This window comes from Pundamilia nyererei, unplaced genomic scaffold (assembly GCF_000239375.1).
Source record: "Pundamilia nyererei isolate P.nyererei 1_Seehausen unplaced genomic scaffold, PunNye1.0 scaffold00020, whole genome shotgun sequence".
NCBI classification, from domain to species: domain Eukaryota; kingdom Metazoa; phylum Chordata; class Actinopteri; order Cichliformes; family Cichlidae; genus Pundamilia; species Pundamilia nyererei.
Window position 1 is genome coordinate 3,638,453 of NW_005187421.1, and position 13,379 is coordinate 3,651,831.

General features: G+C 39.2%; 1 protein-coding gene across 1 annotated transcript; it reads right to left on the reverse strand.

The window, feature by feature from the left end:
* Positions 1–317: 317 nt before the first annotated feature.
* On the reverse strand, positions 318–12,658 carry fgf24 (fibroblast growth factor 24). The gene is made up of 5 exons (XM_005726547.1): positions 11,925–12,658; positions 11,711–11,747; positions 7,073–7,250; positions 3,855–3,961; positions 318–2,153 (listed from the first exon to the last, which is right to left on the reverse strand). The coding sequence occupies exons 1-5, from the start codon at positions 11,954–11,956 to the stop codon at positions 1,875–1,877; spliced, it is 633 nt and encodes a 210-aa protein (XP_005726604.1). The 5' UTR covers positions 11,957–12,658; the 3' UTR covers positions 318–1,874.
* Positions 12,659–13,379: the final 721 nt, after the last annotated feature.

The window sequence follows — 13,379 nt, forward strand, 5'->3', positions numbered from 1 at the left end:
CTCCAGTTGCCACACACAATGATATAAAGAAAACTTCAGAAATATTTCAGTGGCCTTTCTCAAATCACTGCACTTAAAAGCAATCCTCACGCTTTGGGTTTGTATATAAAAATGCATAACTTGGCAGTATGCAGAGAAGGGAATGTACTCTATTCATCCAAACCCTACCTGGAGTGATTTCACTTCCAGGGAGTGTTATAGTCAGTATGCACATCTCAAAAATCTGTCTCAAATTAGGCTATAAAGACATTTATACCTGTTTTCAGAGTTCAATAAAGACATAAAATAAGTCTGTTTTAAAATATACTCCTCATTTTATTAACAGAGGCCAAATAAAACTCACATTTTATTTACAAAGAGAGGCAATAAATATCTTAATAATAGTCATAAAATTATTTTTTGCTTACATTTGTTTAAAAAAAAAAAATCATAAACGTGTCATGTTGTTAGTAGCAACTCATACAAAAGACCTGCCTGACAGCAGGTAAATACATACTACGGGTGATAAGAGGCTGGAGTTTGTTGTCAGTGAGAAAAAATAATTATAAAAGCAGACTTTTCCCTTTAGGATTCAGATTTGAAAACAAAATAAAACTACCATGCTGCTGAAAGTATTCCCTGGATCCTTGACGTATTGGTCATCTGGATTTTTGAGGAAATTGTTTAATTGTTAAATATGAGTTTATGAGGTGATGTGGAGTGTATTATGTACAGTATTCCTATCCATGGATGACTAATCTGCATAAAGCTAAGCCTTCCCAAAAGCATCTTTGAGACTGTCTTTCAGTGAGAGTGAAAGGAGCGAAGATGAGCTCACAGTCAAAAGATGATTTTGTAACAGCGAGAGAATTAAGGAGAGACAGAGAGAGAAAGAAAATGAGTCAACAGAAAGGTTCCTGAAATCAACCGAATGCAGACCGTGTAGGTGAAGATAAACAAAAGATCAAGGAGGTAGAGGAAGTCATCATCAGCCCCCAGACAGTAGCTCCGACTCAAAGAATTAAGGCAGCTTTTTGTTGTGGAACAGCTCTAACCCATGCAAAGAAGAGCTGTAAAAGATGCAATCTGAGGGGAGATGAAAGGGATTAAGATCCCTACTCAAATGCAATGAAGTTGGAAGACAGTGTGAATTTATGTATCACATCAGCTGTTGTATTTTTGTGTTGGTTTTTCAGTCTTTAAACAGAACAAAAGCCACGTTTGGCGCTTGACTAGTCAAAGCATGTTGGGTTTCAGCTGAATCTCAGGCTGTATGGAAATCTCACACAGTACTTGGAGGCTTCCGCGCATTCTAGGAGCTGAGCCACACATGGAAAGAAAGAAGACGAGAAAGAGAGAGACCTGTAAAATATTGCACTCGAAGCTACACAGTTATTCTGGCAGCACAGTGTCACCTGCAACTGCCACCTCTCTCCGTTTCATCTCCATGGTTTCTAATTCCAGTGGAAAGTATGGGATCCGCATTGTCAGGGGCAACACAAACAAAAACCGACAGGTATTCCAATAAATCTCTAGTTGGCTGATTTTTATAACATTGCATCAGCTCCTGCTTTTGTCAAAAAGAAAGCATGCCTTCAGCTTGCAGTTCATATGTAGCTGAGGGCCACGATCACAGGAATTCGCTCAGAGGTCCTTTAGTTTATCCAGTATAAATAACATGACAGAAACATTAGCTCAATGGCATCAACCCAGAAGAATCCGACAGTTAGGAAATATTCAGTCATCCTGAAATACAAAAATAAAAAATCTTTATTTTTTGTTCTTTTAGTCAGTCTTTCTTTTACAGAAGAGAAGTCTTCTTTTAAGAATCTTGAGATTTTCAGGTACAGTTTTTTTCCTCCACGAGGAAAACTAGAGCTGTCCCATTAGTCCTGTCAGTTCCTCTTTGCGTTGGATTTTAACCGCCGAGCCCTTCGTGTCCGCTTAGTTACTGTGGTGAAGCGAAACTCCTGCACTGGGTTCACCTTGCCCTTCGGCTGGCGTTTCATAAAGTGGACTTCCTGTTGTCGTTGCGTGGTCCGCGAGCCTTTCTTAGGCCGCCCTTTCCGATTGAATCCGAGGTACCATCCTTTGTACTTGGCAGAGACGAGAGCCGTGTAGTTGTTCTCCAGGAATTCCTCGATAAAGACACACTCCTGCTTCCTTCCATCAGGCTGAAAGAAAAAAGAACAAGAATGCAGAGGAAGTTATCATCTGACACTAATTATTAATATAGTAGTGTGGCCTTTGAATAGTCTACCTCATTTTCTCCTCTTTTTCAGTTTGGAGTGATTTTGTGTTGCAATCTAAGTTTTCCCGTCACATGGTTATAATGTACTCACAGATCAAAAAGGGTTTCAGTCACAGCTGAAAATACAATTGTTAATCAGTGGTGCTAGTTTCAGTCATTATGCAAATGTACTGTTTATAGGGTCGGGGAAACCTGCAGTCAACTGAGAGTGAAGAAGTCACTTGAATGAGTTTGGATGAGTTTCACCCACTGAAAAGGTTACGTTTAACAGAATCAACTTTTTGTGAGGTAAAAAAAAGTTCTCCCTGTGATGTGAGAGTTAATGTTAGGTAAGCGTAAACATATTAACTGTTACTTGACTCATTCCCATTTTTACCACTAATGCACTCTCGCTAGTTGAGAAAATTGAACTCTTTAAATAATTGTAGAAAATCTTTTTATTTGAGCTTCCTTGCTGCTTAGAAAGGTTCTATATAAATTCCAAAGATAATAAGAAAAAAAAATCTAACAGTTTCTCTAAAGCTCACATTTAGTTAATCTATACAAAACAAAACAAAGTGGTGCAGTGGCAGATAAAATTAAATATCTGGATTTACAGAATATTATGGGACAGACAACTTTTTAGAGCAGTGACGTCTTGCAGTAGGATGGATTTCTTAGCTTGTAATTCAGTTATGCTAGCTATATCCCGTTGCATCTAGCTTTTATGCAAAGTTAAGCTAGCTATCTCCCAGCACTATAGCATAGGTAAACAAGTACACTACATATGGCTATGTATAGGATGACACACAGGAAGCTCTCACACCATATAACGTTCATAAAAGATGGTCTTAAAATTAAAGTCAGCCGAAATGCCTTCAACCTGCATAATCTCTGTAGGCCAGGAGGGGGCACTCCTCTGGTTGCACCTCTCTGATTCTCATAGAATTCTCATAGAAGTCTACAGGAAATGGCTCTTGGCTCAACTCATTAACACTTTCTTGATAGGTTTAGAGTTAAAAATAGTAAAATATTGACAGACACAAAATCAATACATCACTGGGTTTCAGACAAATCAGAAGCCACGAAAATGAACACTAACATGGCAAATTCTGGCATTTGGGTTAAAGACAGATTAGAAATCTTGATGGGAACATAATTTAGTTCTAGCAGACGACCGCAGCGAGGGAAAACTTGAGTGAAATAATCCAGTCGCACCAATGCTAAGAACATGATTTATTAGAGAAACAGCACATGCGCTCTAAAAAATGTTACAATTTCAAATGTTAGCTTTTTTCACACTGAAATGGTCATCTGCCGAGCCACATGCAGTCATCCTGCACTTGTGGCCACCTGGTGCGACTAAGTGATATAATTGCAATGGTATTCCTCCTAAGTGACTATTAGTCTCTCAATGCATTTTGGTGATTGCAGACTGTAATTGACTGATCGAGTGTCAAAGGAGTAGGCCGATTACGTAATGGAAGAATGGCTGTGAGTTATCAAAGAGGTTTTGTTAGGGTGTAGAAAAACAGCAGGAGAAAGCAGATCCCAGGCTGCGTTTGATTCAGCATGGATTAAGTGCACGCTTTAAAATATCAGTATTCATTGAATATTACCAAAGTGAAAATCAAAATGTACTCACCATTCCAACTATTTTGCCCTTCTCATTCATGCAAATGTAATGTTCGCTCTCTTTTCCTTTTATTCGGACGTGGCTCCCAAAGGTTTCTGTCTCAACAATAAGGAGAGCTGCAAATGAAAAGAAAAGAAAAACACATCCAATTAATGCCATGTATATGTCTTGTAGGACACATACCTTAAGGAGTCAAACACATTTAGTTGATTCTGTAAGAGTACAAGTTTTAATCATGGTTAACTTCTTTTGTTATTTTTTAGTTAAAGAAACACAAACAAAAGGACACAAACCCTGTGATCATTAGCTAAATGATGATTTTCTTGACTAAATGCAGTTAAAATATTTCAATTCAAGTAGAACATTATTTAAAAATTCCTTGTATGATACACATCAGAAAAACAATGCCACTGTCACTTCAGTAGTCCACTTTAAAAACCTATCTCGGTAGCCTTTTTAGTTTTCCGTGCCCACTCCGCCACCCCAGTGTTAACCCCTGCGAGGTCACCTTTGTCTCTGCTCACCCTCTGACCAGTAAAGAGATCTGCCAAACATTTGTGGAGCGGTTATGTGCCCCTCCAGATTAGGTTTCAAGTTCCCTTTAGTCTGTGCTCACTCAATCAAAAAGTTAAGATGATCCATTTGTTTAACACACAGAGCCATTCAGTAGCACTCAAGGGAGGAGAGAAAGAATAGTCGAAGGGGACGGGATAGGCTCGGGGGCAGAAATAACTCTCCACCCCCCTAAATCCAACCTTGGGAGAAAAGTGGGTTGTAGGTAATCTGTCTTAAAGGTGAGGGAAGAAATAGTTATTCATTCTTCATTTGCAAAAGATTTGTTTGTACGTCTTACTTGGGATCTAAAGAATAGCACATGGGACTTGGTTTTATCGTCAAATAGATATGCAGGGACATCCTTAAAAAAGAAAAGACAGCCCAACAAGATTGGTTTTCACACAAATAAAATAATATTCTGAAAGAAACTACTGCCATGAATGCAAATTTAGGAAATCTTTAACCACACCTTGGCCTTTTCATTGTGAGCTACTTTTACAAAAAGACCCAAAAATTCAACCTCAGTTATGCTGGAGACAGAGAACATCAGATAAAACAATATTTCCCTCCTTACTGTAAGTTGTTCTTTGTCTGTGACCCAGTTCCAACCCCTATATTGAGTTTTTCTGGGAAAACACTAATGGTTTGATCTTTATAAAAGAAGAGTTTGGCAGCTTAAGGCATCAATAAACGTAATTAGATCCTTGAGTCATAGTTACAGTGAAATGCAAACACTTGGAGGAATCTCACTGTTGTCAATACCTCTAACAAGTGGCACTGAGTTGACAAAGGAGGGAATGTGGTGCTTTTATTTACACTGTAAGCACTTGAATACCCCTAATCTCCATAATCCACAACCTTAAAAATTGCTGAATGTATGAACCGGGTGCTTCAATAATCTCACAGCAGCCTTGTGAGTGTAGGACTCCTCAATGCTTCCCAGTTTTTTACGGATAAACAAAAAAAGGTCTAAAACATGAAAAGGGTGTATTTTATTTAACAGAGCAGAAGTCAGAAGATCAAAAGAAAATGAAAAAATATGACAAAAGTTACAGACAAACTTGCCAAACGTCTACTTTCTAAAGTTAAAGAGACACACAGGCAGAACTGTGAGCCATGAACCCCTTCGCTTCTGAGGTATGCTGCACTTTTTCTGCCTTGCTTCCATATGAATAATACAGGTTGCTGCCATATTTTGACCTCAGCAAAAGGCCACCTGTTCAAAAAGCTGAAAAAGTCAGCATTAATCAAAGATTGCAGCTTTTATCAATTTAAAAGCCTTTGCAATGACCCGCCATCACTCTTGGCAGACATCACTTACAATGGACTGTTCTGGAAAATGACTGGTCTGGTCTCCTAAAAGTAATGAATACGCTACATTAATACCTAAGAAGATTTATAATACCAGTGATGTTAACTGGAGAGATACCTACTTAGGAGTATATTAGCAATATATTATATTTCTTCAGCAGCGTATTTTGGTCCCTGTATGTGAAGCTGCAGACACTATGCATGAATTAGAGTAAGGAGAGTTATCTCACTGAGCATTATTGCTGCAAAGGAGTTCACAGGTGCCAGGTACTGCAGCTGGATGGGGAGGAGGAGGTGGGGGGGATGGGAGGAGGGGTGGAGGGTGGAATTGGCAAAGCCTCATGGGAAAAATTGGATCTGCTTCCACTCAAGCTCTAACAAGCAGTGAGGAAACTTCGCCTCGGCGCATCTGTGACTGAACACACTCACTCAAAGGCATTCAAGACCAGCAATTTTAGAGCCGTGAGTCAGCTGTTATGAGCAAAATATCTGCAGGGAAGCACAACATAAGCCCCACTGCTTTGCGTTTGGACTACTACTTCAAAAGGGTGCTATACTGACCATCAATTTAGTCATTCGCCATACTCGTTTTAAACCAAAATAGCAAAGTGCACGTGAAAAAAAAAGAAAAAAGAAAGAAAGAAAAGACAGAGAACACTTTAAAAAGATGATAAAAGCCTAAGATTTATCTGAAATACTACTAATTACATAACAACAATGATAATTACTGGGTCAATCTGCCAAAAGTATTTTGACATCTTCAGACTTAATGCTTAACATTTTCAGGTGAGCACTTTTACACTGCTTGGCTGAACAAAACTCTCCTGGCTTTCCCTAACCGTGTATATAAATTTGATTTCTTGTAATGCAAATGTGAGATTTCCCCAGTTTGCATGATGGAAGTTCACAGTAACCAAGTTGAGACTGAATCCTTAGAGGGCAAAAAACTATATTTTACAACTCAGAAACCAAAAGAAAACAATATTTTTACCATCAGATACCAACAAGTCTTGGTCTGTATTAGACCCCCCCAAAAAGCATAACACTGCTGACATATGACTCCAACAGGATAAAAACAGACTTGCCCCAGATACCCAAATCCTGCAGTAAACATCAACAGCAAAGTCAGCAATTTCAGTATGTATTCATCCACCCCAACCTGTAGTTGGTGGCTTTGAAAAGTCACCATCCTCTCTTGAGCCAGCCAAACACAGAGCACGGAAAACCACCGACAAACAATGAGTAGTAAACAGCCAAAGTGGCTGGTGGAGATAGAAAAGCTCTGGCTGGCAGGTAATTTCTCATCCTATTATAACAGCCTAGCTAAATGTCAAGTGAGATGCACAGGAGTTCTCCCATACCATACTTGCCCCCATCATCTCCATTGGCGTTGACTTTCTTTCCCAAGATCTGGACGTGTTTGCCAGTGGTTCTGCTGTAGAGTTGATAGATCCGGACTTGCTTCCGGCTCAGGTCATCTGGGTTTCTGGTGTGGTTTTCGATGTAAAACCTGAAATCAGCAGAGCGCTGCTGCGATTCCTGCACAGATGTGAGACAGGAGGAAACAGAGAGAGGGACAGTAGATGAAGAAACAGAGAGGAGGAGAGACAGATGGTGAGAGATCATCGTAGCACAGGTATTGATAGTAATGTGCACTGCTCATTTTATGGGCCTGGTGTAAAAAGAAAAAAAAAAATTGCCCCAGGGTTTTAAAAACTCATATAACAACCTGGAAATTGTGCTGTGGCTTTTTAGTGTTTTGCTCCTTGCTTTTAACTGACACATTTTATATGCAATGCATTTACAAGCTGCTAACTATGTTACGAGACATGTTAATGAAGTCACGGTTTGAGTAAAAATTGCACAGAGCAAGAGCAAACCATACAGTGAAAACTGAGTGTTGGTTTATATTGACAGAGTATATATTCTGTGCCCTGGGCAATACTGAGAAACCTGTATTCCATTTCCACAAGCAAGCAAGCCACTAGCAATTATACACCTGAAGCATCCAGACCTGTTGCACTATCATCAAACAAATATCTGCCTGCAGGCAAAGTAAAGTCCATAAATTAGGAAATGCAGCAGGCGGAGGACAAGATGGAAAGAGGCACCTCAAACCATAAAAGTTCTCTTGTGGGAGGAATTTTTGTAAAAATCGCATTGAAACCTGCTTCTCAAAACTCACTGGTCAGCTGTTTAGGAATAAATTTAGACTTGACATGAAAACAGAGGAAATTGCAGAATTCAGCGGCAGCTCAGAAAAGCGACTGTGACTCAACACGTGGAAGAGGAAACGTATACTTTCAGAAGCCCTGGAATCTAAGTTCACGCCAAAATCCTATTTCCCCAGCTGTATGGTGTCGTAATTGCACAGTAATGGCTTTTTATGTGGCTGTTCTCAGGTGGCTAATTATATACACATTACATACCCCAAGTCCTTGTTATTCTAGTAAAATGACTGACATGTAGCAAACTTGATTGGAAATTATGGCCTCTACCGAACAAATCCTTAAAATCAGAGAGGAAAAAGTAAACAATTTCGCAAAACTGGGTGCAATTCTGAAGAGGCTTCCAACAACGCTCTGCTGAAACATGTCGTATGAGTCGTGCACCACGGATGTTGTCCACGAACATGGGTTCTACTGAAGAAGCCCGGCTTTACAGTTTAACCTCAATAAACCAAACTAAAAGACACGTTTGAGCACCAACTCATCTGTAAACATTTTAAATTGCCAAAAAGGTCATGAGGTGCAGATTAAGTAGCACTTCTTGGTCATGTTTCAAAGAGCCTTTGAAATATGAAAGATATGCTTGCTTGTTATGGCATATTTGGTCTACAACGGTGACATATCCTCTGTGTCTGTTGACATTTAGGAAACACGAATGATATTATTTTTGGCATCAGACAGTGTGGAAAATAAGACGCTGAAGATAATCAAATCAAATGTACTCGCTTACTCAAATTTGGCATGTGATGGCTTTTTTGTCTCTAGTCACAGATTGACTATCCCCCTATAAGAATATTCTATAGTATATTTTCCCCAGAAAGGTACCAATTACTTCAAAGAAGTACACAACCTTCATGATACAATACAGAACAATGATGTTACACACTGCCCTAGAATATATTTAGATTTTTCTGCACATAACACAATATGAAATCAAAATAAATCACAAGCAGAACCCTCTGGAAAACTCTGAAAACTAAACATTCCCTGGTCTTCAATACTCACAATCCTAAACCCAACCTGGACCAGAGGCTTGTACTGCAAAGCAGATTTGGGGTTTGTTGGGGTCAATTCAGGTTTAACCTTGATTTTTCAGACCTGCAGTGGTTGTTATCTTCGTACTAGGATACCACACCATGCTAACACATCTCGAACTCTTAACCTCCATCACAGCTTGTGTTTTACTTAACATACTAATCCAAACAAAAAGACTTGTTTCTGGCTAATCAGTTCTTGTGAAAAATACTGTCAGTGTCAGACTTTGTCGAAGGTCCCATGGAGATGGGTGGATTTAGAGAGGGTCTCTTAGGAGGGTAGGAGTATTCCAGAAAAACCCTTTGCCGTTCCTTGACAAGAGATATAGATTATCAGAGATGAAACTGCTTATCTTTGTAAGCTGATTAAGGCACTGATTGAAGCCTTTGTTGATCTTACAAAGATGTAAGAGAGGAGTCTGCTTACTGGCTGGAAATATCCTTTTATATTTGCACGTTAAAACTGACCAAACAAATGAAAATTCTAGAGAAACAGTTGCCATTTTACATTTGTGAGTCGTGAAAGTTTCAGTGTCTGTTGTTCTACGCAGTATGTGTCTTTAAAAAATGATAAATATCAACAGTTGAGTGGGTATTTCAGATACAGCAGTTAAAGAAACTGACGGGGGAGAAAAGTGTCACCATTTCAGGTGAAGAAGTTAGTTAAATAGAGTCTTAGGGGCTGGATTACCAGTGACTAATGCATAACAGTGTAAAAGTAAGCATGTGTCCAATGGTTCCAGCAAACTTGCTTATCGTAGAATAAGTACAACAGTGTTTAAAAGCTGAACATTAACATCATCTGTTGTCAATGTTCTTTCTTAATATGAAACTCAAAGCTGAAGAACAAGAAAAAAAAATGAACGCACAACAAAACATAGCCTAACTGGGCTGCTGAGGGATTTATCCCAAATCTCCCCATCTCTAAACAAACATAAAGGTGTGTTTGGTAGACAGTTGCATTTCATGTCAAGGGAAAGGCAAGCCTAAGCACATGGCTGAGGTGAACGCTAGCGACAACAGCTTTTTTTTTTTCTTTTTAAATCACTCTGTCTCCTTTCTTCAAAGACAACACGAAAACGGATATGGTTGAAACTTCAAAAGTCTGGCACTCAGTTCCACTGAGGAAGTGAAGTTGTCGCAGTCATCTAAGATACACCTTGCTATCTGCTCCCCCCCCCACACACACACACATTCATACATACATACATACAGATGGGGTCACACACACTCACATACAGAAAAACATTCCGACAGACATTGGCAGTGTATTCAAAGTTAACTTCCAAGTGCGGTTGCTTCTTTTGTTTTACCTCGTAAAGTCACAACCACAGCATGACATGCAAGAGCCATTAAGCCATACCGAGGAGCATTGAGAAGGAGTGGAGGATAAAGGCATGTCCCTGCATTTTTCTAAGATAAATGATTAGGCTGAAACCACTGAAGCCATGAACATCCTCTGTTTACCTGTAGCTATCATCTGACGAACTTTAAATCACAACAAGCATGAAGTTCACATTAAAAAAATAATAACCAAAAATGTTGGGTCAAGTGAAGAGGGGTCAACTTTTTTCATCAACTGTGTTTGTGCCATTTCTGTTGAAATAATCTGATTACACAGTTTTAAGATTGCAATTTCTAGTTTCGGGTTGGTTTACATTTTGTCCCTAGGAAATTTACCTATTACTCTAAAAGCTGATGGTTTTCAGGTTGGGACAATGTGATCCTAGCAGCAGTAACTGTAACCAATAAAATGTATTGTTTATAGTTTACAAACAAACACTCCTTTTATTCCTTATTCTTGGTATAGTTTTTATTTTTCAATTAAAATAAAGAAAGAAATGTAGTAACTTTTAAAAGATGTAATTACATAAACACTAAAACGTTGCCAACTTTTTAAGAGCTGTTTGTTAAAAAACGGATGAGATACCGGTACCTTTTAAGGCAGGGTATCCTGGTTTTATTAAATGTCGTAGATCACAATAACACCGATAAATTAATATGAAACAACTGTGTGTGCAATATTATGGTCGGACACGTCATACCAACAAACCCATCAGATAGTTTTATGAGAGAAGGAGTGTGCTGACTGCATCCTATGTGAATCACGGCGCGCAATCAATTAGCTGAGTGGGTGCCTGCAAATCATTACTGTTCAAAGTGAGACGCGCAACTAATAAAAGCTGAGCGCCAAAAGAGCCATCTGTTCAAAGAACAACTGTTAACCCCAGGGATCGCAATATTTTTTTACACAATTCTGCTGTAAAATATCGAAACTGCTACTTGAATGTCAAATTGCAAACATCGGGTTTTAATTAAGGTGTAGCCCGGATAATTGTACTGATTTGAATGAATAATGAACATTTTGAATATACATTAATTATGCATTACTGTAATACTCGTGACAAGTATTTAAATCACATAAATGATATTTCACGGGTTTTTTGTGGTTTACTGTGCGACTAAGTTTTTGTTTATTTTTTGGTGTTGTTGTTGTTGTTGTTTTTTTTGTTTTTTTTTACTGTGGCACGCAGTAGACCCAAAATTTGTCACTTTTTTCCTCATCATTCTAACCAATTAGTATTGAAATGAACAGAATTAAAGCACATGAATTTCCTGTCCTGCGTGGCAAAGACCGTCGTGAAATTAAACTATAACCGTGATATAATCAACAGTTACATCAAAAAGCTGCACAGGGACATACAAACACATACACACAAAAAGTAATAAAACATACCTGCAGTTGGAAATAGAACACCAGAAAATGTAAACACCTAAGTGGAGAGGAGAGAGAAGGGAAGACGGGAGTTAATCACACAGGCAATTACGTGAAAAATAAACGCTGCCTACCTGGATGACAGCAATCCAAAAATATGAAGCGTTTGGCGACTTCTATTGGTAAGAATGCATGAGTTTGTGTGCAAAAGTAAACGGAGAGGTGGAAGACTTACAAGTATATGAACCTCGAAGGCAGGAGAGACATCTTGACTTGCAGAAATACAGCTGAAATACACCTGCTTCCACTGATTTAGCCCCAGGAAAGGTTGGCGAAATCGCCCCCCTCTCTCGCTCCGTTTCGCTCCCCTGTGCGTATTTTACGCACACAGCTCCGGGGGTAAGTAGGAGACTGGATCCCAGTGTAAGGGCAGATGACGGGACACCAGCGGCAGAGTTACGGAGTGCAACATTGGGTGCTTCCTTGTTGGATGAAATTATCCAGAAGATTATTTCTTCTCTGCTCAGTCTCCTTCACTTCCCGAAAAAAAAAAAACCCCGTCTCCGCAAGTCTGTGTCAAGAATGGAAGTCAGTATTCGACCTCTCCAAAACCACTCTAAAAAGTATCCTTCAGTTTTGCGCACCAACAGCTAAGTTACCCCACAAACCGAAGGTTGTTGCTCCAGAGATCACATGCTTCTCATCTCCGTCCGTACCTGTGCTGGATTTCTACACCTTGCATGGATCATTTTACGCTACCAAGTGCAAGAGTAAAAAAAGAAAGTGGCGATAAATAAAAGAGCAGTCCACCAAAACGAAGTCGTTTAATATGGGAGGACAAACTTTCCCGAGCTCAATTTATATTTAAAAAAAAAGAAGTGCTGAGCAATCGCAGCGGTAGCAACAGGAGCGGATCCCTGGAGAGGTTCGGGAGCTGAGGATGGCGCAGCAGTGCCTGTCAGTGGTGTTTGTGCGTCTGCGGCTTGAGATTTGGGCACAGAGAGGCTTTTTTGTTGTTGGTGGGTGGAAACATGTCAGCGGTTAGCACCTGATAGGGTAATCTTGGAGAGACCATCATCTTGGAGAGGGTTTTTTCTGCTTGGTGGGCGAAGCGTTGCGCAAAGAACTTGAACACAGAGATTAGGTGCTTTTTTTTTTTTAATTTAGTTTAGATTTGGACTTTTTTTTTTATTAATTAATTTTGTTTTTTAGAACTTTTAGGACTGAATGTGTATTCTCACATAAACAAAGATAACCCAATCCGACAATCTAATATGCACTCTATGTATTTAATTGAAAAAAACAAGTCGATTCAGTGGTTTTGTATTTATTATTATTATTATTATTATTATTGTTGTTAGCTGAAATTAGGCGTTCTAAGTGTTACAGAAACTATTTGTCCCTAAAGTTATTTGTGCGTTTTAAACAGCGAATGGTTTGTGTATTGGCCTGGCTCTCCCAGACAGCATTCAAATGCAGGTTGTCTCGAATTTTTTCAGTAATGTGCTATAACTTACCCTGAATTTAAATGAGAGAGAGGTGTGAATGTGGTTGGGAGTAGCTTACTTCAGAGCTGGTAGCAGTAAAGTGAGTCCATCTCTGCATGCTGCCTTAAAAAAAAGAGAAAACCTTTGTGGCTGGCCCTTATTGTCCCATTAAAACTGGGTCCTCGGGATTCTTCTCCCATTGA